At 41.6% G+C, this 25,251-nt stretch overlaps 1 protein-coding gene across 1 annotated transcript in view; it reads left to right on the top strand.

The window, feature by feature from the left end:
- Positions 1 to 25,251, top strand: part of LOC126285021 (pyridoxal kinase) — a 103,185-nt gene that overhangs the window by 19,699 nt on the left and 58,235 nt on the right. The window contains exons 4-5 of the mRNA XM_049984332.1: positions 11,737 to 11,857; positions 24,628 to 24,776. Coding sequence (XP_049840289.1) covers positions 11,737 to 11,857; positions 24,628 to 24,776 — 270 coding nt within the window. The remainder of the gene's footprint in view (positions 1 to 11,736; positions 11,858 to 24,627; positions 24,777 to 25,251) is intronic.

The raw sequence follows: 25,251 nt of genomic DNA, 5'->3' as shown, positions 1-25,251 counted from the left end.
TCATAGAAAAGAGGACATTCTACCCCATATCCTTCTCACCCCTTCTAAAGTGGTAATCTCTCATCCACCCAACCTCCACAACATCTTAGTCAATCACTATGCCACTTCCAATCTCGAACCCTTGCTACATCCGTGTGGTAGACCCAGAGCTAAGACCTGCCCAGCCCATCCACCTAGCACTTCCTATTCCAGTCCTGTCACAATCTTATCCTACCACATCAGAGGTCAGGCCACTTGTGAAAGCAGCCATGTCGTATACCACTGTGCTGCAATCTTTGTGCAGCTTTTTATGTCGGTATGACCACCAACCAGCTGTCCATCAGGATTAATGACTATTTCCCACCTGTTGTCTAGAACAGAGTTGAGCACCCAGTGGACAACAAGCAGCTGAGCACTACATGATCAATTTCAATGACAGCTTCACAACCCGAGCCATCTGGATCATTCCCTCCACCACCAGCTTCTCTCAACTATGCAGATGGAAATCATCCTTACAATATATCCTCTGCTTCCATAATCATTTTGGCCTCAATCTCAGGTAACCCACTGTTCCTTCATCCTCCACCCAACAGTTTCCCCCTTCCTCCATCCTGTCACATCCTCCTAATTCACAACCCATGTTGCCTTCAGCAATTGCCTCCCCTCCCTCCCACATTCCTAGCCAGTAAACCAGCTGCCTCTTTCCAAGCCACTAGCCACCCTTTGCCAGTCCCGCTCCCTGCCTCCCTCTCTTCTTAACAACCCCATTTGATACTACCGCAACCACAACCAGTCCACTCGCTGAGAAATAGCATTGACACTGTGGCAATGTTAATTCAGTTGGCATTTGGCACTGTGCAAGGTTTGTGTGTGTGTGTGTGTGTGTGTGTGTGTGTGTGTGTGTGTGTGTTTGTGTTTTTGTGTTTCTGTGTTTTTGTGTTACTCTAGCTCATCAAAAGATAGCTCCAACTCCAAAAGGTAGCAAACTTTCTTTCTTCCGTGTGTGTCTATCAACAACTTAACACTTCTACTTTCCAGTGGTGTCTTTTAATGGAAAATTAGCAATCTGTTACATACATATGAACCAAAATTCAGATATCTGGTATCTAGCAGTTGAGCTATCAAAACTGTAAGGGCTTAGCTGAAAATGGCAGTCAGTATTTTAGGCATGATATACAAAGTACATATCTGGATGTGGAATTATAAAACAGCTGATTTGTAATAATGAGAGTTGTAGAGCAAATAAATCACACATCAACAAGAAACTTGTGTGTGATAGTGAGAACTGGTGATATCGAACATCTTTCTCTTCTGAAGAACTCATATACATGCAAAGCAGTAACACGAAACCAAAATTTTTCAAACACGCTGAATACATTCCAGATCAAATATGACACACTCAGTACAGGTACTAAGCCCTCCCCCAAATAAACTCACACCACATGTTTTGTTTTCTTTGAGCTAAATTGGCACATTCTCGACCAAATAAGTATTAACTGCTTGCAGGAGGCAGCAAAATGTTAATATTTAAATTATGCACAGATCTGTTGTTACTTTGTAGGCAAAGAGAGATTGCTACTTTCTATCAAAAAGACATGCCAAGTTGCAGACAGGCACAATTAAAACATTTACATAAAGCTTTCAGTCACAGCCTTCATCAATAAGAGAGAGACACCCACCATTCACACACACAAGTAAGCACACTTCATACACACACAACTGCCAACTCTAGCATCTTGGGCTGGATACTGGACTTGGTGGTCGTGTGTGTGAGGCATGCCTGCTTGTGTGTGTCTCTCTTTTACTGGTGAGGGCTGTCACTGAAAGCTTTATGTAAGTGACTTTTAATTGTGCCTGTGTGCAACGTGACATGTCTTCTTTACGGTAAGCAGCAATCTTGTCTTTTCGTACATTGTTGCTATTCCTACCTGGAGTTTCCATTGTTTGACTCTTTTCACTTTCTCTGTATAAAATTTGGCCGTCTAAAACAGTTGTCATGTTTCTTTTGTTTAATAATTTCTGCACCTGGTCATTCTACAGATGTTGATGCTAAAATTTGGAATGTATGACAAACAATGGCACACATTAGGGAAATGGTAACAAGGGGTGGGAATGACCACCTTTTGCACTCTGCATGTATGCGTGGAGGCCTCATTCAGCATGTTGAAGAGGCTGTTCCTGCAGCTATTAAGGGAACAAGGGGCAAAGCAACTGAAATTTGCCCCCCCCCCCCCCCCCCCACATGTGGATGAGTTTCATATGAGCTCCAAGGTTATACTTGGTCCATTCTTAATACCAGCAAAGAGGGCTGAAGACCAGACATGCTCACAGAGTTCCAACAAATCACTTAATCTGCAGAATTGTCCCCAGAACTGATCAGGGCACTGTGGTTCTGAGGCTAGTAAACAGCTTAGACTGGAGACTTTTTAAAGATCTGTGAGAAGTTAGGCTGTATCTTCTGAGACTTGCATTGTGAAGTTGAGAACTGTAGGGACCCCTTAAATGGACTGGGTGTGTGTTACACATCAGGGGCTGATAACTACGTGTCTGACTGTGTAAAGTGCACAAAGTATTTTTTACTGTGTATAGTGCACAAAGTGTTTTTTAGCTTAAGCAGATAGTGCGAGCTGTAGGAGACCCTGAAATATTAATGTAAGACCCACTGTTCAAAACCACAGAGCTTCAGGCTGTCCTAAAATGCAATGGAGCTAATATAATACTAGGTACAGAAAACTGGCTAAAAATCAAATTTGGCAGCATTGGGATTTTTTTTTACTAAATCTGGTATATATCAAAAAGATAGGCTGATGGTGGTGTATTTTTCACAGTAAAGTAGAAACTCAAATCCACTGAGATAGAAACTGAAGCTGCTTGTAAGATTGTTTGGGTAAGTCTCAGTTTCACGGGTGGGGATTACCTATATTAATATACTTCTGTCCGCTATCAGACTCACTCTCAGATGTAACAGCTCAAGGGAAAACCTCACCTCACTAATGTATGTGCTGCCCAGTCTCTTAGCCATTATTGGAGGAGCCTGTAGTCATCCAACGACCATTTGTGAAAATTACAGTATCATTAAGTGGTGGGCATGGGAAGACAATAGACCTGATTCCTTTGAAGGTGACCACTACGGTCGCAGGTTCGAATCCTACCTTGGGCATGGATGTGTGTGATGTCCTTAGATTAGTTAGGTTTATGTAGTTCTTAGTTCTAGGGGACTGATGACCTCAGAAATTAAGTCCCATAGGGCTCAGAGCCTTTGAAGGTGTATGTATTGAAACTTGTACCAGTGTCCATGAGGCAGTAGTAGCAATAGTGATTAGTAAAGTAGAATGAGCAAGTAAAACAAGTGGAAGGATTTACATCTGCAGTAAGCTGTATAAAGAGGCAGTTGTGTCATATCTGAAAGAACTGAAAACATTTATGTCTAGGCAGGAACATGTAGAGGAATTGTAACTCAAGTTTCAAAGAGTAGTTGACCAAGCACTGTATTATAGTGGAGCAGGACTGTGGCCTCAACTTTTGTCAGGATAGTGTCACATTGGGATCTGTCAAATGCCCAAAGGCACTAATGAGACATTATTATCAAAGTACACGTTTATTTATTAGAAGTACATGGTTGTCTTTCTTTGTGACTGCCAGCAGTTCAGTGGGCAGGAGGGCACCGCCAATGCTGGTACGCCCTGACACTAGTACAGCTCACAGTTTCGGTTGCTGTGGTGAGGGATACGCACACTCAGCATCGTGTTACTTCACGGCTAGCTAGTTGCAGCAAGGACAGTATTGCTTGCACTGCCTCAGTGGCCAGCAGCACAGTCATTGGGTTACGAGTGTGTCTTAGTTGATGTCATAGACGGTGCTGTGGCGAGATGACCAACAGTTCTGGGCAAGGTGGCTATAGTCATGGAGAGCTAAATCATTGCCTCTCTGTGAGAGTCCAGCCTGCAACACTGGAGTATTCTTGCAGCTGCCAGTTGGGGCAGGAAGGACTGCAATCTCCTGGAATGATGGTAGTTGATCAGCTAGCCAAGGACTGGTACTAAAGTTAGAAGGTACCAAACTCTTCCCATCAGCAAACGTTCTCGACAGAAGAGTCTGTCAGATCTAATAGACAATGGCATTTTAGATCGTAGTCATCTCAGTAGACTGTGGATGGAGCATGAAACGTCCCACCTCAGTACCAGGTAGTTGCTACACTAAATTAAAACTGAGAACTAAGCTATGCAAGCCAAGGTCTGTGTACCTGTCAGGATATGCTAATGGCATCCTTCTGCAGGGATGACCCAAAGGTACCCCAGTTTTCTGAGTTCATCAGCACCCTTGCTTACTTCAGGATGTCACAACTTCATCTTTAATAGCTCTTTTCTGCTTTGTCAATAACTGATTAGTTACTCTTGCCTTCAATCTGAGCTTTCTTGTGACATTTTGCACAGTGACCATTATGACACTATCCCTCTATCACCATGATGTCATTTTTTTTATATTGCTTTGAGCATTCAGCCCATCCCTGTGTTTCAGTAGCATCTGTGATTGCTGTTACTCCATCGGCATTTCTCTCTGGCTGGCCCTCTGGTTGACTGTTGATTCCATTCTGCTGTGCCTCTGGCATTACCAGGGAAGAATTAAAACAATTTTTAATGTCCACCCGGAATATTATTCGGGGCATAATAGTATTGATATGTACCTAGTAAAACAGTTTATGATAGGAGTGACCTCCATGGGATACAGTTGCTGTCAGTAAACTGTTAAAGAAACACTGATTACTGCATAATAGCTCTGAAACAAAACATAAAAGCTCTAGGGAGAGAAAAGCTGAATGAAACATGTTTGACTGTCAAAATAGCAGTGCATGAAGCCTTCACTAACTACTGTAACAGAATCTTACCGAAGGATCTCTCTCAAAACCCGGAGAGATTCTGGTAAAATGTAAAGGCTGTCAGTGGCACCAAAGTGAATGTCTGGACAATCGTGGATGACTTACGAATGGAAATCAAATGCAGCTAAGCAAAAGCAGAAAGGCTGACCTCCGTTTTCACATGTTCTTTTACAAAGGAAGATACAGAAGTATTGCCCCCATTTAATTCTCACACAATTGTTAAGATGCATAATAGAAACACAAGTGCCAGTGGCTCTGAGAAACACTGAATCACTAAATCACTAACAGTAAATAATGCTCCAGGACCCAGTGGAATCCTTGTGAGGCTGTTACAGAATTTATCCAAAACTTGCAGGCACTGAAGAGAGAAGCACTTAAAACTTTTGGATGGCCAGTAAAAATAAATAATAATAAAAGAGAATCCTTAACCATGACACCATTAGAAACACGTATTGAACAAAATGACCTTCTACATGCTAGCCAGCATGAATACCAAAATCATCGGTTATGTGAAACCTAACACATGCTCTTCATTACATCTATCTACATCTGCATGTCATGTGACATCCTGAAAATCTTGGGTCGAGGCAGTCAGATGGATGCAATATTTCTTGACTTCTGAAAAGTATTTGATGTGGTGTCACACCAATGATTACAAGGAAAAGTACAATCACACATGGCATAAAACAAAATTTGTGACTTCATTGAGGATTTCTTGATTAGGAGACCCAGCACATTACTTTGGACTGACAGTGATTGACAGCAGTAGAAATAACTTCAGGTATGTCCCAGAGAAATGTATTGGAACCCCTGCTGTCCTTGTTATATAATAATAACCTGGCAGATAATGTTAATAGTAACCTCAGACTTTTGCAGATGTTGCAGTTGTCAACTGCATAATGAAGTACTATTTGAACAAAGCTTCACAAATACCCAGATGGAGCTCGATAAGATTTCAGAATAGTGCTAAGATTGGAAACTTGTTTTGAATGTACGGAAATATAAAATTGTGCTCTTTGTGAAATAAAGAATAGTAATATCCTATGAATACAGTGTCATTGATTCTCAGTTGGAACCAAGAAAATCATACAAATACGGCGACATAACAGTTTCGTAGGAAAGTTCTGGTCAAATGTAAATACTTCAGGAGTAGAGACCACTCACGGCAAAGCAGAAGCATTGTGTTGTCAGCAACGCAAAAATAATTTCTACCTTCTACCTACTTCCTAAAATTCACAAACCCAAACATCCTGGCCGCCCCATTGTAGCTGGTTACCAAGCCCCCACAGAACGTATCTCTGCCTACGTAGATCAACACCTTCAACCCATTACATGCAGTCTCCCATCCTTCATCAAAGACACCAACCACTTTCTCGAACGCCTGGAATCCTTACCCAATCTGTTACCCCCAGAAACCATCCTTATAACCATTGATGCCACTTCCTTGTACACAAATATTCCGCACGTCCAGGGACTCGCTGCAATGGAGCACTTCCTTTCACGCCGATCACCTTCCACCCTACCTAAAACCTCTTTCCTCATTACCTTAGCCAGCTTCATCCTGACTCACAACTTCTTCACTTTCGAAGTCCTGACATACCACCAATTAAAGGGAACAGCCATGGGTACCAGGATGGCCTCCCTCATATGCCAACCTATTCATGGGTCGCTTAGAGGAAGCCATCTTGGTTACCCAGGCCTGCCAACCCAAAGTTTGGTACAGATTTATTGATGACATCTTCATGATCTGGACTCACATTGAAGAAGAACTCCAGAATTTCCTCTCCAACCTCAACTCCTTTGGTTCCATCACATTCATCTGGTCCTGCTCCAGATCCCATGCCACTTTTCTTGACATTGACCTCCATCTGTCCAATGGCAAGCTTCACCCATCCATTCACATCAAATCCACCAACAAGCGACAGTACCTATATTGTGACAGCTGCCACCCATTCCATATCAAACGGTCCCTTCCCTACAGCCTAGGTCTTTGTGGCAAACGAATCTGCTGCAGTCCTGAATCCCTGAACCATTACACCAACAACCTAAAAACAGCTTTCGCATCTCGCAACTACCCTCCCAACCTAGTACAGAAGCAAATAGCCAGAGCCACTTCTTCATCCCCTCAAACCCAGAACCTCCCACAGAAGAGCCACAAAAGTGCCCCACTTGTGACAGGATACTTTCTGGGACTGGATCAGACTCTGAATATGGCTCTCCAGTAGGGATATGACTTCCTCAAATACTGCCCTGAAACGGGATCCATCCTTCATGAAATCCTCCCCACTCCACCAAGAGTATCTTTCCGCTGTCCACCAAACCTTCGTAACCTCTTGGTTCATCCCTATGAAATCCCCAGACCACCTTCCCTACCCTCTGGCTCCTATCCTTGTAACTGCCCCCGGTGTAAAACCTGTCCCATGCACCCTCCCACCACCACCACCTACTCCAGTCCTGTAACCCAGAAGGTGTACAAGATCAAAGGCAGAGCTACGTGTGAAAGCACCCACATGATTTACCAACTGACCTGCCTACACTGTGAAGCTTTCTATGTGGGAATGACCAGCAATGAACTGTCTATTCGCATGAACAGACACAGGCAGACAGTGTTTGTTGGTAATGAGGATCACCCTGTGGCTAAACATGCCTTGGTGCACGGCCAGCACATCTTGGCACAGTGTTACACTGTCCGGGTTATCTGGATACTTCCCACTAACACCAACCTATCAGAACTCTGGAGATAGGAACTTGCCCTTCAATATATCCTCTCTTCCCATTACCCACCAGGCCTCAACCTCCGCTAATTTCAAGTTGGTATCGCTCATACCCCACCTGTCATTCAACATCTTTGCCTCTGTACTTCCGCCTCGACTGACATCTCTGCCCAAACTCTTAAAAGGATATGTGCGTGTGCGTGCGCGTGTGCGTGCGCGTGTGCGTGCGCGTGTGCGTGCGCGTGTGCGTGCGCGTGTGCGTGCGCGTGTGCGTGCGCGTGTGCGTGCGCGTGTGCGTGCGCGTGTGCGTGCGCGTGTGCGTGCGCGTGTGCGTGCGCGTGTGCGTGCGCGTGTGCGTGCGCGTGCGCGTGTGCGTGCGCGTGTGCGTGTGCGTGCGCGTGTGCGTGCGCGTGTGCGTGCGCGTGCGCGTGCGCGTGTGCATGCTCGTGTATACCCGTCTCTTTTCCCCCCCTAAGGTAAGTCTTTCCGCTCCCGGGATAGGAATGACTCCTTACCCTCTCCCTCCAAACCCACATTCTTTCATCTTTCCCTCTCCTTCCCCCTTTCCTGATGAAGCAACCGTGGGTTGCGAAAGCTTGGATTTTGTGTGTGTGTTTGTGTTTGTTAGTGTGTCTATCAACATACCAACGTTTTCATTTGGTAAGTTACATCACCTTTGTTTTTAGATAAAAATCATTTATGTATATAGAGAACAACAGCAGTCTTACTACACTTCCCTGGAGCACTGCTGACTCTATCCTTGTCTCTGATGGACACTCACCATTGAGGACAACATACTAAGTTCTATTATTTCAGAACTCTTCAAGACACTCGGATATTTGTGAACTTATTCCATGTGCTCATGCCTCCGTTAACAGCCTGCAATGGGTCACCATGTCAGCTGCTTTCCAGAAATCTAGAAATTTGGTTCTCATTATAGCGTTTGAAACAAGGGCAAACTGAGTTTTGCAAGAGTGATGCTTTCTAAAACCACGCTGATTTGTGGACATAAGCTGGAAAGTTTATTATATTTGAACTGAGAATGTAATCAAGGATTCTGCAGCAAACAGAAGTTAGGGATGTTGGTCTGTAATTTTATGGGTCCATTTTTTACCTTTCTTATATACTGGAGTCACCTGCACTTTTTTCCAGTTGCTCGGGACTTTGTGCTGGGGGAGTGATCAATGATAAATGCAGGCTAGGTAAGGGGCCAATGCTGTAGAAGCTTTTGTAAAATCGAATTGGGATACCAACTGGATCTGATAATTTATTTGTTTTCGAATCTTTAAGTTGCTTCTCTATGCCAGGAATGCTTATTTCTATGTTGTCCATTTGGGAGCCTGTCTGATGTTCAAATGATGGCATGTTTGTATGGTTCTTCTGCGTGAACGACTTCTTGAATGTGAAATTGAAAACTTCGGCTTTCATTTTTCTGTCTTCAGCTGCCACACCAGTCTGGTCAACAAGGGACTGAATGGAAGCGTTAGACCCGCTTAACAATTTTACATATGACCAGAATTTTCTTGGGTTCTCTGCCAGATCTTCCACTAAGGTGTGACGGAAGTAGTTGTTGTATGCTTCACACATGGATCTTTTCAGAGATGCACACATCTCTGCTAACCTGTGCTCATCATCGTTTGTGCATCCTTTTTTAGATCTAGAGTGCAAAAGCCTCTGCTTCCTCAGCATCTTACAAATTTCATTATTAAACCATGATGGGTCTTTTCCATTCTTTATCCACTTACTAGGCATGTAACCTCCAGACCACAATTTACAATCTTCTTAAACTTTGCCCACAATTCCTCTACATCCATCTTACTGGATTAAGTGATGCCAGTTTACTGTCTAAGTAAGATATCAATAACTGCTTGCTTACCTGTTCCATCAATCAGAAACATTCTCCTAGTCTTGTTGACTGATTTACTAACTTTCATAATCATAGTTGCTATAATGACATCACGATTGCTAAATCTCATTTCTATACTGATGTTGTCGATAAGGTCCAGTCTGTTTTGTAACTACAACATCTAAGATATTTCCATTGCATGTGGGCTGGCTTGCTAGCTGCTCGAGGCAATTTTCAGAAAACACAATGAATTGGTTAATGTCCCAGTCTGTACTTGGCAAGTTAAAGTCACCTGCAACTAGCATTGCATGTCTGAGTATTTACGTGCTATTGACCATAGACTTTCTCTGAATGACTCCAGGACTGTCACAGCAAAATTGGGTGGCAGATAAAAACATCCAACAATTAACTTAGTTTCACTTACACATGTTACATGCTACCAGATGATTTCAGTGTCACACTCAGCTTCGACCTAAATAGAGACAATATTTTTGTCAACTGCAATGAAAGCTCCACTTCCTATGGCCTCTAATCTATCTTTCTGATATACATTCCATGAGACGCTAAATATATTGGAGCTTTCCACTTCGGATTTCAGGCAGCTCTCAGTCCCAAGAATAATTTGAGTGTGAGAACTTTCCCGGAGGTAGTACATTCAGGAACTTTATTAAAAATACTTCAACAGTTTAGTGATAAAAATTGTGACAGATGAAGTGTCTATTCTGAACGCTGTTTGCCTTCCCTTGCTGTGAGCTGACTGGCAAGTGTTCATCAGAGCACCTCAAACTACTGCCTAGCCTAAGAAACCCTCATGTGCACTTCACAAGTACTCTGCTACCCAAGTAGCTGCTTCCATTGTGTAGAGCACCCTTGACCTATCAAGAGGAATACTCCAAATCCCCACACAGTAAAGCAGTTCTAGACATCTGCAGCCATGACTGTCACAGAGTCGACGAAGCCTTTGGACGAGATGACCCCCAACTTTGCTCTAAACCAAAGGACCCTGGTCAGCTCTTGGAGCTCTGCTTGCACCCTACAGACAAGACCAGCAGTCTTCACCACCTCCGGCAGCCACCTGTACAAACTAAACATTGCCTCAGAACCCATGCAACAAGTGTGAGGGTTATTGCAAATTTTGGTGATAAACATATAAATAAATTAGCTTACTATGCCTACTTTCAATTACTGCTTCCATGTGGCATCATATTGTGGGGTAATTCATCATGAAGGAAAACGGTATTCATTGCACAAAGGCATATAAGCAGAATAATAGCTGGAGCCCATCCAATATCATCTTACAGGCATTTATTTACGGAACTAGGGATGTTCACAGGAGCTTCGCAACATATTCACTTATGAAATTTGTTATTAAAAACCCACCCAAATTCAAAATCAATAGCAATGTACATAGCTTCAACATTAGAAGAAAGGCTGATCTTCACTACTTTGGGTGAAATCTACCTTTGGCACAGAAAGGGGTGAATTGTGCTGCCACAAAATCCTTGGTCACTTACTGAATAGCTTCAGAAGTCTGACAGACAGCCAACCAACATTTCAAAACAAATTTAAAAAATCTCTTAGTGACAACTCCTTCTAATCAATTGATGAACTTTTAGATATAAATTAGTTATCTTTGTCATGAGTTTACTCTACTTCCCTGGCCAACAATCCCTAGGATTTAAAATAAATAGAGAATACATGGAACTATGTCGATTGGGCTGTTTGTGCCATTGATCCTCAACCCTGAAGCCAAGCACAGCTAGCCACAGCACTGGAGTCAGCATGGCTCCACATTCCTGTCAGTGCCTTCTAGAGCCTCATTAACTATCTTCCTGCATGTCTGTGCTGTGGTAAGTTGTTATTCAAGGATTTTGACAGGTGCTCACATTAATGTGACTGGACCATGTATTAAAAAGAATACAGAAGTATATTTCAAAGAAAGTACTTATCTACAATGTAACAAGAGCGGCATTTTACAGTACGCTACTACCCTACGCATTACAACACTGCCATCCAGCTGGAAACTGAGATTTTTATTAGTAGCTGAGACTTTGTTTCGGGTTTCAAATACCAGAGGAAGATCCTACAGTTTTGCCATTCAATATGACCGGTTAGGTTTGCACGGCTTTAGGTTGATAATATTGTAATACATTTTTTGGCTTTTGTATGAAATATTTACTGTTGATAGTAACTATGTATTGTATGTGCAAGATGCTATCAAATTATTAAGTTCTTTATGTTCTCATTGTTTTTTCCAACTTGAATGTTTTGTGTATGCCTCAACTCCCTTGAATTTATTTGCTTAATTTGCATATCAACAGTGTGTGATCCAGTAATGGGCGACAATGGACGAATGTACGTTCCAGAAGAACTGCTTCCTATCTATCGTGATGTAATTGTGCCATTGGCTGATATCATCACTCCAAACCAGTATGAAGTTGAGTGAGTATCATTATAAAATGCAAATCATAAAAATAAATAATAATGCATTGCCCATCTCTTCCCTTTTAGCACCACATGGGAACTGTACCTTTTTGAAGTGTGCTCTTTTTCAGCACTATTTTCATGACATTACTTCCAATATTGAAATTTGTGGTCTTTTTATCGCATATTCTTTCTGTGACTTTGGTGATTATGGAGAAAAATGTAAAAAAATATTTTGTTTGCTTTACATGAACCATGGACCTTGCCGTTGGTGGGGAGGCTTGCGTGCCTCAGCGATACAGATAGCCGTATCGTAGGTGCAACCACAACGGAGGGGTATCTGCTGAGAGGCCAGACAAACGTGTGGTTCCTGAAGAGGGGCAGCAGCCTTTTCAGTAGTTGCAGGGGCAACAGTCTGGATGATTGACTGATCTGGCCTTGTAACACTAACCAAAATGGCCTTGCTGTGCTGGTACTGCGAACGGCTGAAAGCAAGGGGAAACTACGGCCGTAATTTTTCCCGAGGGCATGCGGCTTTACTGTATGATTAAATGATGATGGCGTCCTCTTGGGTAAAATATTCCGGAGGTAAAATAGTCCCCCATTCGGATCTCCGGGCGGGGACTACTCAAGAGGATGTCGTTATGGGACTACTCAAGAGGATGTCGTTATCAGGAGAAAGACAAAACTGGCGTTCTACGAATCGGAGTGTGGAATGTCAGATCCCTTAATCGGGCAGGTAGGTTAGAAAATTTAAAAAGGGAATTGGTAGGTTAAAGTTAGATACAGTGGGAATTAGTGAAGTTCGGTGGCAGGAGGAACAAGACTTTTGGTTAGGTGACTACAGGGTTATAAACACAAAATCAAATAGGGGTAATGCAGGAGTAGGTTTAATAATGAATAGGAAAATAGGAATGCGGGTAAGCTACTACAAACAGCATAGTGAACGCATTACTGTGGCCAAGATAGATACGAAGCCCACACCTTCTACAGTAGTACAAGTTTATATGCCAACTAGCTCTGCAGATGACGAAGAAATTGAAGAAATGTATGATCAAATAAAAGAAATTATTCAGATAGTGAAGGGTGACGAAAATTTAATAGTCACGGGTGACTGGAATTCGGTAGTAGGAAAAGGGAGAGAAGGAAACGTAGTAGGTGAATATGGACTGGGGCAAAGAAATGAAAGAGGAAGCCGTCTGGTAGAATTTTGCACAGAGCACAACTAAATCATAGCTAACACTTGGTTCAAGAATCATAAAAGAAGGCTGTATACATGGAAGAAGCCTGGAGATACTGACAGGTTTCAGATAGATTATATAATGGTAAGATAGAGATTTAGAAACCAGGTTTTAAATTGTAAGACATTTCCAGGGGCAGCTGTGGACTCTGACCACAATCTATTGGTTATGACCTGTAGATTAAAGCTAAAGAAACTGCAAAAAGGTGGGAATTTAAAGAGATGGGACCTGGATAAACTAAAAGAACCAGAGGTTGTACAGAGTTTCAGGGAGAGCATAAGGGAGCAATTGACAGGAATGGGGGAAAGAAATACGGTGGAAGAATAATGTATTAAAAACAAAGATTCCAAGACTTACCAAGCGGGAAAGCGCCGGCAGACAGGCACATTAACAAAACACACAAACACATACACAGAATTGCTAGCTGGGTAGCTTTGAGGGATGAAGTAGTGAAGGCAACAGAGGATCAAGTAGGTATAAAGACGAGGGCTAGTAGAAATCTTTGGGTAACAGAAGAAATATTGAATTTAATTGATGAAAGGAGAAAATATAAAAATGCAGTAAATGAAGCAGGCAAAAAGGAATACAGACGTCTCAAAAATGAGATCGACACAGGAAGTGCAAAATGGCTAAGCAGGGATGGCTAGAGGACAAATGTAAGGATGTAGAGGCTTATTTCACTAGGGGTAAGGTAGTACTGATTACAGGAAAATTAAAGAGACCTTTGGAGATAAGAGAACCACTTGTATGAACATCAAGAGCTCAGATGGAAACCCAGTTCTAAGCAAAGAAGAGAAAGCAGAAAGGTGGAAGGAGTATATAGAGGGTCTATACAAGGGTGATGTACTTGAGGACAATATTATGGAAATGGAAGTAGATGGAGATGAAATGGGAAATAAGATACTGCGTGAAGAGTTTGACAGAGCTCTGAAAGATCTGAGTCGAAACAAGGCCCCCGGAGCAGACAACATTCCATTGGAACTACTGATGCGCTTGGGATAGCCAGTCCTGACAAAACTCTACCATCTGGTGAGCAAGATGTATGAGACAGGCGAAATACCGTCAGACTTCAAGAAGAATATAATAATTCCAATCCCAAAGAAAGCAGGTGTTGACAGATGTGAAAATTACCGAACTATCAGTTTTAGAAGTCACAGCTGCAAAATACTAACGCGGATTCTTTACAGACGAATGGAAAAACTAGTAGAAGCCGACCTCGTGGAAGATCAGTTTGGATTCCGTAGATTAAGGAAGGGCAAACCAAGTTTCTAGCATTTGTAGACTTAGAGAAAGCTTTTGACAATGTTGATTGGAATACTCTCTTTCAAATTCTGAAGGTGGCAGGGGTAAAATACAATTTGTACAGAAACCAGATGGCTGTTATAAGAATCGAGGGACATGAAAGGGAAGCAGTGGTTGGGAAGGGAGTGAGACAGGGTTGTAGTCTCTCCCCGATGTTATTCATTCTGTATATTGAGCAAGCAGTGAAGAAAACAAAAGAAAAATTCGGAGTAGGTATTAAAATCCATGGAGAAGAAATAAAAATGTTGAGGTTCGCCGATGATATTATAATTCTGTCAGAGACAGCAAAGGACTTGGAAGAGCAGTTGAACGGAATGGATAGTGTCTTGAAAGGAGGATATAAGATGAACATGAACGAAAGCAAAACGACGATAATGGAATGTAGTCGAATGAAGTCGTGTGATGCTGAGGGAATTAGATTAGGAAATGAGACACTTAAAGTAGTAAAGGAGTTTTGCTATTTCTGGAGCAAAATAACTGATGATGGTTGAAGTAGAGAGGATATAAAATGTAGACTGGCAATGGCAAGGAAAGCATTTCTGAAGAAGAGAAATTTGTTAACATCTAGTATAGATTTAAGTGTCAGGAAGTCATTTCTGAAAGTATTTGTATGGAGTGTAGCCATGTGTGGAAGTGAAACATGGACGATAAATAGTTTGGATGAGAATAGAAGCTTTTGAAATGTGGTGCTACAGAAGAAGGCTGAAGATTAGATGGGTAGATCACGTAACTAATGAGGAAGTATTGAATAGGATAGGGGAGAAGAGAAGTTTGTGGCACAACTTGACCTGAAGAAGGGATCGGTTGGTAGGACATGTTCTGAGGCATCAAGGGATCACCAAATTAGTATTGGAGGGCAGCGTGGAGGGTAAAAATCGTAGAGGGAGACCAAGAGATGAATACACTAAGCAGATTCAGAAGGATGTAGGTTGCAGTAGGTACTGGGAGATGAAGAGCTTGTACAAGATAGAGTAGCATGGAGAGCTGCATCAAACCAGTCTCAGGACTGAAGACCACAACAACAACAACAACAACAACAACAACAACAACAACATGAATAGGTGTAATATGGAAGCTCACATGAATGTAAGGACACTATTTAAAAGTGAAAATGTAATATTAAGTGGCTAACAGAAGTATGGCTCACCAAGTTGTAAATCAACTCTGAAGGTGGGAGGGCCTTCAAAAAATTTCAGGAATCTGTGAATATCAAGTTATCTACAATCAAACAATGAAAAATCCAGGATGGAATGTATCTACAGGGAGATAGTTTTTTTCCATCTCAGAAATTGAGTTTTGTTAGAATCAATGAGTAGAAATAATACTTGGGATACTGAGATAGTTATTAACATTAACAGTACCCAGCTAGTATGGGTAGAGTTTCTCTGTTATAATAAGAAAATAGAAATAAAGTGTGCTATTAAATTTAATGCTTAGAATTCAGTTCATTGTGTCCTCCCTAAGAAAAAAAAAAAAAAAAAAAAAAAAAAAAAAAAAAAAAAAAAAAAAAACTTTAAAAATCTTTACTGCTCTGTAATGACCCAAGCCGTAAACTCATCTATACCAGAAAAAGAAAAAACAATAAATCAATAAACTTAAAATGCTTCACAACAATTATTAATCTTTAAAAAAACAGTATTCTGCAATTGCAAACTAATAACATTGTTTCACAAGCACCAGAAATAGTTATTAATATTCAGTTATTGCAAGAAACTTCATCTATAACATTAAAGTCGAATCAAGAAGCACATTTTACATATGATCACTTCCTTCTGTGTTATGTTATAATCTTCAAAGATGATACATCTTGGATCAGTGAAGTATTTGTTATGTAAATACATATATAAGAATATTAAACAAGAGTAAGAATATTAGATAGTTAATTGATATCCCATAGGTATTTTTCCTGGTGAATGCTATAATTTGTACTGTGTCAACTGAACAGAAGCTACACACACACACACACACACACACACACAGATATATATTTAAAAAAATTTATATGTCTGTGTTCCTCCTAGTGCCAACAGAATATTCCATAAAAATTGTATGTGTATCCTAACTGCTGGCCATTAATAGTTTTGCGATTAACTACAATTTTTACTTGAGAATTTCTCTATGCTTTTGAGAACATCACATGTATCATATGCTGAAGTATTAGTTTCCAGGACGTACTTGAACAGTCCCTTTCTTAAATAGGAGTAAACTAAGGATGTGCTGAAATGTGTAATCCATAAAACAGTAACTTCTGAAATAGAATGTTATGACGGACACAATCAGATGTCTGTAATAAACAGCAGAAGTTAAAAACTTTTATATGCCTTTAGTGACAGTATACATAGTTGTCTCAGTAGAGTTTTTAAATCCAAACTGGGATTTACTGTTATCCCGTTATTGCATAGATGAGTACATTGCCTCCTCAAAAAAGACTGAAAAAATATGTGAAGAGAGACTGCCTGGTAATTGTTAATATTGTGGACTCATTCTTGCTATAGATGTCTAATGGTGAAAGTATCATGAATGAACCATGTGTTTCACATGGGACTCAGTCATGTCTTATACAGCCTAAGTTCGTATATTTCTTATTAAAAATGCTAAAGGAACATTCGATTTTTCAAACTTTTGTGTGTATTCCAGTCAAGGAAAACTGTGATAACTGAAACTGATATAAAAAAGGTAATTTTCAGATGTTTCTCATCTCATATTTGACAAGAAACTCACCGGCTTGCTTCATATGTGCAAATACAAGGAAAGAGCTCTAAAGTGGTTTAGTGGCAGGGTTTGAGTGGGGAGTGGCCGAAGTCCTTTCTGTTATTATTTCAGAGTCTTCAACATGTGGTGAATGGTCCGTGATTGTAATGTTATGGCAAAGATCTTAGTTTCTGTTTACTGTGAAGGAAAGAAAGGAGCCTTCAAAAGGCCCCATTCCCAGCCATTGTGCTGAAGTTTGGAAAGAGCCTTTAATGACCAATTGAGAGTTCCAATTTTGTTACATGTATGTAAGGTCTAATTGATTCCCGATCTCCAGCCTTTAATCTCATTGGTTGATCATCAGAAGTACATACCTTTTTAAACCACAAAGGCAAGACCATTTGTAATCAAAGTGAAGGACAAATTTGATTTTGGAGACATGAATGTTTCAACCGAGGTGATACAATTAGGGACCACTCACCAAAAATCAGGAGCATTGGGTCATGAACAAGCATGCACAAAAAAGAAAGAAAACATGCTAACTTTCAGAATGAATACCTTTTCCGAGCTACATTATATGCTCACGTGCACAAGCTCATGTGCATTTACCTCCTCCTCTCCTCCCCCCCCTCCCTCCCCACATGCACGCACGTGCGTGCGCATTCTCTCTCTCTCTCTCTCTCTCTCTCTCTCTCTCTCTCACACACACACACACACACACACACACACACACAAACAAACAAACAAACAAACAAACAAACAAACAAACAAAATGCACAGTGCCAAAATTGCAGTTCGGCAGATGGACAGGGTTGGGGCTGTATGGCAGTGGGGTAGATAGAAGGAAAGATTTTCAAAAGGCAGAAAGGAGGATTGGAGGTGAGTAGCTAGTGACTCAGAGGGAGACAGTTGGTTTGCTGGCTGGGAATGAAGGAGGCACAGATGGATGACAGGTGCACAAGCCAGGCATGATGTGACACATGGGTGTCAGAGCACAATGAAGGTGACATGGAGGTGTGAATTGGGACAGGGTGATAGAACTGAGGAAGGGGAAGCTTTTGGGTGAAGGGTGTGGGTTCATGGAGAATGAGGCCAGGAGGATTGCAGGGGCAAATGGTGTGGTAAAAGGATAATTACCATCTGCGTAGTTCAGAAAACCTGGTGGTGAATTGGAGAATCCAAAAGGCTAGGGCTGTGAAGCAGGCATCGACATCTACCATGTGTGCTTAGCTGCATGGCATGCCACTGTGTGGTCAACTCTGTTCTTGTCCACTGTTTGACGATGGCAATTCATTCTGATAGACAGCTGGTTGGTTATCGTACTGAAATAAAAAGCAGCTTGGGTAGACTGGTCAAGTCTCGCACCTTGGTCTTCCATAAGGATATGATCCATGTCGCAGGGGGTTGGGAATAGGAGTGTCATAGGGCTGCGCTAGGATGTTGCGTAGGTCAGGTGGGCGACAGAACACCACATTAGGAGAGCTGAGAAGGATTTCGGATAGGATGTCCCTCATTTCAGTGCATGAGGATAGATATTCACAACCTTTGCAGAGGATATTGTTCAGTTGTTCCAGTCCAGTGTGATATTGGGTGTCTAGGAGGCGCTCCTTAACAGCTGATTCTGGGGTTGGTGGAAGGATTAAGCATGTATGATGATAGGCTCTGTAGATCTATTTGCAGACTAGGTTTTAGGGGTACTGCCTGTCTGTGAAGACCCTCGTAAGACCATCAGCATAATGCGCAAGGAAGTCTTCGTCACTGCAGATATGCAGTATATGGGTGGCCAATCTGTATGGGAGGGCTTTTATGGTCTGGAAGGATTGAGTACTGCTGAAGTGCAGCTTCTGTTGGTGGTTAGTGGGTTTAATATGGACAAAGGTGTAGATGGCACCATCATAGATGAGGTGGTCAATTGTCCACAAAGGTGGCATATTGGGTTGAGAAGGGCCAGATTTAGCTATTGGGAGAGAATGTGTTTAGGTTGTGAGTATACCAGCCCTGATTCCATGTCATGAAGATATCATCAATGAACCTGAGCCAGACAGGTGTTTGGAGCTTTGGGAGACTATGAATGTTTCCTCTAGGTGGCCCAGAAAAATATTGGCATAGAAGGATGTCATGCAGGTGCCCTTGAACTCACCTTCAGCCCCACATCCCAGTTTAACCATGTTGGAACAATTCTTTGCCGCCAACCAAAGCCAATCTAATTCTAACATTGGATCGTGCCTCTTCGAGTTCATACTACTATCCAAAACTCACCTTCCCCTCTCCCACCTAACCACCCCTGATCTTCTTCCAGGAATTCCTTGCCTGTAACTTGGCCTCACCATCCTTCCCTAGGTCCCTTGCTAAGAACACTAACCTTTTAGCAGATGAGAGGACAGCCATACACAACCTCAGAAAAACCATGACTGAATAATCCTGCCTGCATAGACAAAGGCTCAACCACTGTTGTGATGGATCACAACCTGACAGAAGGCTTCCAGCAACTGTCAGATTCCTCAACCTACAAGCTCTACCACAGTGATCCCATCCCGGAAGTCCAACACAACCTCCATTCCATTCTGAAATACTCAGGCCTATCCCAGAATTTATCCCCCAACAACACTCCACACACACACACCTTCTACATGCTCCCCAAAATATATAAACCCATCAACCCTGGATGCTGCATTATAGCTGGTCGCATGCTACTACTTATGCCCATGGTCTTGCCACTATCAAACACTACCTCTCTGTGCCCTTCAAACTCCAAACCCAGTACCTTATTCATATACACCTTACCAACTATATCCTGATACACAACTCCATCTCATTTGAGAAGAAGGTATATATAAAACAACTATGGGCCCCATATGGTGCCCTCCTATTCCAACTTTTTTATGGGCCATCTACAGGAAACCTTTCTAGCCCCCCAAAATGTCAAATCCTGAGTATGGTTCAGGTTCATAGATGATATATTTACAATCTGGCCTCCGGGCCAAGACAACCTATCCTCATTACTTCACAATCTCAACACCATTTCCCTCATCTGCTTCACCTGGCACTTAACCAGATATGCCATACTTCTGGACTTTGACCTCCAGCTGTCTGATGCCTCCATGCACACCTTTGTTCATAGTAAATCACTAACCACTGACAGTATCTGTGTTTTGACAGCTGTCATCCCTTCCACACTAAAAGCTCCATCCCATAAAGCCTGACCACCTGTGGACCATGTATATGCAGTGATGGTAACTCCCTTGCCCAGAGATCACTCTACGGCCTTCACAGACAAGCAGTACTCCCAAAACTTAGTCTGCAAAAAGATTTCACTTGTAATTTCTTCTCACATCTCTAATCCTCAAACTACGCCTAATAATCAGCCACAAAGGAGCACCACCTTGTCACCCCGTATCACCCTGGACTGGAAAAACTGAACCACATACTTTGTCAGGGCTTCCATTGTCTACCATCATGACCAGAAATAAGGGCATCCTACTCCAGATCCTTCTCACTCCTCTTAAAGTGGTGTTCTATCACTCACCTAACCTCCACATCATTCTAGTCCATCACTATGTCACTCCCAATCCCAAACCCTTGCCACAGCAATTATATCCCTGTAGTAGACCCAGATGTAAAACCTGCCAGGTCCATTTCCCTAGTACTTTTTATTCCCGTCCTGTCACAGGTTTGTCCTACAACTAAAAGTAGCCATGTCATATGACATTTCTGCTGCAATCACTGCACAGCTTTTTGTGTTGGTATGACAACCAATCATCTCTCCATTGGAATGAATGGCCAATGCCAAACTGTGGCTAAGAATGAAGTTAACTGTGTGGTGGCACAAGATGCTTGATTTCAATGGCTGCTTCACAACCCAGGCCATCTGGATCCTTAACTTCACCATCAGTTTTTCTGAACTGTGCAGATGGGTATTATCCTTGCAGCACATCCTTTTCTCCCGTAACCCTTCCATCCTCAATAACTGTTAACCCATTGTCCCCACACCCTCCACCCAAGAGTTTCCCCTTCCTCTATTTTGTCACTCCCTCCCACTTCACATCTCCATGTCACTGTCATTGTGCACTGTGCCACACTGGCTCAGTTATCTGTGCATTCTATGCTTAGCTCGTACACCTCCTTCCCATTTTCTCCAACAGCAAATAGACTGTCTCCCTCCGAGACACCAGGTACCCAGTCACAACTGTGTGCTGAAGAATATAAGCAAGCTGACAGTGTTGGTTTGTCAGTAACTTTCTCCAACAATGCCTGTAAGACTGTACTTCCAAGCAAATTTACTGTCTTTGATGTGATGTGGAGCTCTGCAGTCTTAAAGGCACTGGAGCATAAGAAATATGACCGACAGAATAACTTACTCATCTACTCTGTTTCCGTAAGTGCTCTTTAGACCATTCAGCAGATGTACCTAATGGACAAAACAGTATAATATAAACAGATAGGTGCAAAATCTACTCACCAAGTGGCAGCAGGGGAAAACACACACACACACACACACACACACACACACACAATTTTTACTTTTACAGGCTTACAGAGCCAGGGGATCCTTCTTCTGGCAGGAGAGTTGAAGGGGAAGGAAGAGGGGTGAAGGAAAAGGACTGGAGAGGTTTAGGGAAAGGTCACCCAGAACCCCAGGTCAGGGGAGACTTATCGGATGAGATGAGAAGGAATGGACAAACAATAGAAAAGACACCATTCATGTAATGCGATGCCAAGGAGAGGAATTGTCATTTTGCTTGAAGCCTTGTCTTGTGGGAATCCCAAAAAATGTCATGGTAATGTGGCTGCAAGGTGCGCTTGTAAAATAATTAAGGTGCTACCACATGGGAGAATGAGTGGCTGGAGGTACAAATAACAAATTGTGGAAAATCCGGGGAATAATGACAATGTTTTGAAAAGTTTAGATTGGTACTTACAATGTAGCTGAGCTTTTGAGTCACAAAAAGGCACAACGTAAAGACTGTCCAACAAGTAAGCTTTTGGCCGGAGGGGGGGGGGGGGGGGGGGCATCTGATTCAGAAGGAGGCCCTTTGGCCAAACGTTTGATTGTTTGACAGTCGTTTTTATTGTTTCTATCTGTGACCCAACATACCTGTTATATTGTGAATAGCAATCTAACCTTTTCATAACATGGTCAAATAACAAATTGTGAGAGATTAAGTAAATTATTCTGCCATGACAAACATAGAGAGAAATGGATTAATAAATTAAGAATAGGGTACTGCACTCAGATGGCTAACTCCTTTGATGGAAGGTCCTCTGTGTGCAGTGCTTGTGGCATACTGGTTTCAATGTGGCATATTTTAGTTGGTTGTATTTTATACTACAATGGGAGAACATTTTATCTTGCTAGGAAAGTATCATGTAAAACTTCCTGCCAGATTAAGTCATTTGTTGATCAGGGACTTGAACTCAGAACATTGGTGTCCCTGTCTGGCTCACAGCTTTAACCTACTAGGAAGTTTCAAAACAGTGCACACTTCATTGCAGAATGAAAGTTTGTTTTAGGACTGCTTATCTATATTAAGTAATTATGAAATGAGTTGTGAAAAGGTTTGAGGTTTTGTGTTTTCTCAGTACCTTCATCTTAATTACTTGATATGATATTTTAATTTGTGTCTCAGTGGTTATTCATATTTTCAGGCAGTGGTCAACGAGCCACATTTATCTGACTCATAATTGAAAATTTTTGACTATTTGACCATTTCCCCTTTAATTTTTAACAAATACTCGGGTCTTTATTTAAACTATATGAAAGACTTATTTTCAGAAAACCAGGTAATTAGACCTTGCCCATGTTTTTTTGCTGTATCCAATGACATTTTCTTATTTTTAACTATACTCTTCTAATTAGGGGTAGTGTAGTGTGAATTACTATGTTGTCATGTGCCCTAAATGTAAAGTCATCATTGACATACCCGGTACAAAAGCTTACATGATGATATATTTAGTGTAAACTGTGCGACAATACTGCTTACTAGCTTATAAGAAATTATGAATAAATAAGTATTTCTACACTGAAGAGCCAAAGAAACTGGTACACCTGCCTAATATTGTGTAGGGTCCCTACGAGCATGGAGAAGTGCCGCAACACGGTGTGACATGGACTCGACTAATTCTGAAGTAGTGCTGGAGGGAATTGACACCATGAATCCTACAGGGCTGTCCATAAATCCGTAAGGAAGTGGAGATCTGTTCTGAACAGCATGTTGAAAGGCATCCCAGATATGCTCAATAATGTTCATGTCTGGGGAGTTCGGTGGCCAGCAGAAGTGTTTAAACTCAGAAGAGTGTTTCTGGAGGCACTCTGTAACAATTCTAGACATGTGGGGTGTCACATTGTCCTGCTGTAATTCCCCAAGTTCATCGGAATGCACAATGGATGTGAATGGATGCAGGTGATAAGACAGGATGCTTTCATACATGTCACCTGCCAGTCTTATCTACAAATATCAAGGGTCTCTTACCACTCCAATTGCATATGCCCCACACCAGTACAGAGCCTCCACTTGCTCAAACAGTCCCCTGCTGACATGCAGGGTCTGTGGATTCACGAGATTGTCTCCGAGCTTATACACGTCCATCCACTCGATACAATTTGAAATGAGACTCATCCGACCAGGCAACATGTTTCCAGTCATCAACAGTTCACTGTCTGTATTGATGGGCCCAGGTGAGGCATAGAGCTCTGTGTTGTGCTGTCATCAATGGTACATCAGATCAGATGATGTTATGTGACATCTGTCCTAACTCTCTGATGTGGTTCAAGCCTCATTCACATGTCTGTCACTGTTAGAGCAACAGGGTTGAGTAAATGTTCACCAAATACATTGACATGATCCTTCTGAATTGTGGCTTTAACAGCTATGAAAGGGCTGCTCATCACCTTTATCGAGAACATTCTCCACATCATCTAAATCCATCACATGCACTTTTTGCCACAGTTGCCTTCACCATCAGCAGACATGACTGCGGTGCTCCAAGAGGCTGTACTGCATCACATTGGAGAGAACCTGTCGATGTGTACATGAGCAATTTCTTTGGCTATTAGTGAGTAGAATTGTAAAACAATTGCTGTACTGGATCACGCCTACACAATTACTTGTAAAAGTGGACACATTACCAACATGTTTTCAAATGGTTGTAGCATTGAAACAGTAAATTTCTGGACATGAGTTCGAATACAAAATATTATCTACTCACTCCCCTCTACTAGTCCTAGAAGTCTGCAACGGGAATTTCCAAACACTCTGTATTAAGATACCACTTATAAAAATATCTGCACTTACTCTCATTACATCCTGTATGTTGTGCATTTATAGAGGTTATTTGTATTGAGGCACTCATCTGTTATGTAGAAGTAACTTTCAAGATCAAGCAACTTAGAAAAATACTTATATGTTGTAAATTTTCAAAGTTGATTCTGTGGCTTCCCGTTAATATACATTTGAAGCCTTAACATCATTTCAAAAAGTTAATTTTATAGTATTAATCTGTAATACATGAAAGAAACTTTTTTCTTCTTTTCATGGGATGTACTCCTTTCTTAAGATTGCTTACAGGTCAGAAGGTAGAAACAATAGATGATGCATGGCGAGCTGTTGACATCTTCCACAACCAAGGAATAAAAACTGTTGTGCTTTCTTCAACAGAACTTGGAGATGAAGATCATTTGTTAGGTCTCGCAAGCTCTGTCATTGGTAAGTTGGATTACTTAATAATCAAATGTTTATGCACTTGTGCATGTACTCTCATCAAAAGTGTTTGGAGACCAGATGTGTTTTCATATGCAATACAGTATTTTGCATGCAGATTCTTCGTAAACTTTGTGTATGTAACTTAAAGCGTGAGGAAACAATTTTAGTGCCATTGGAAGCAAATGAAATAAATGTAGTTCCCATCACTGTGGCTCTCAAATGTTGCAACTCTACATTTGATGTAAAGTCCAAAACATTAAGGAGTAGTTACTACATCCAAAAAACCTTAAAAATTTACAGGACTACAGTGAGTGATCAATATGGGTTTGCAACTGTTTGATGTGGATTCAGTGAGGATATCGAAAACTGTTGAGAAATATTTGCCTTGACTCAAGAAAAGAAACCTCTCATAACTGAGATCATAGGCAAAACTGTAGAACTACTTCCAAGCAACACAACATACAGTATATAGGTTCAA

This window comes from Schistocerca gregaria, chromosome 8 (assembly GCF_023897955.1).
Source record: "Schistocerca gregaria isolate iqSchGreg1 chromosome 8, iqSchGreg1.2, whole genome shotgun sequence".
Lineage (NCBI taxonomy): Eukaryota > Metazoa > Arthropoda > Insecta > Orthoptera > Acrididae > Schistocerca > Schistocerca gregaria.
Note: the sequence above shows the minus strand (reverse complement) of the source record. Positions and strands in the feature narration are given on the sequence as shown.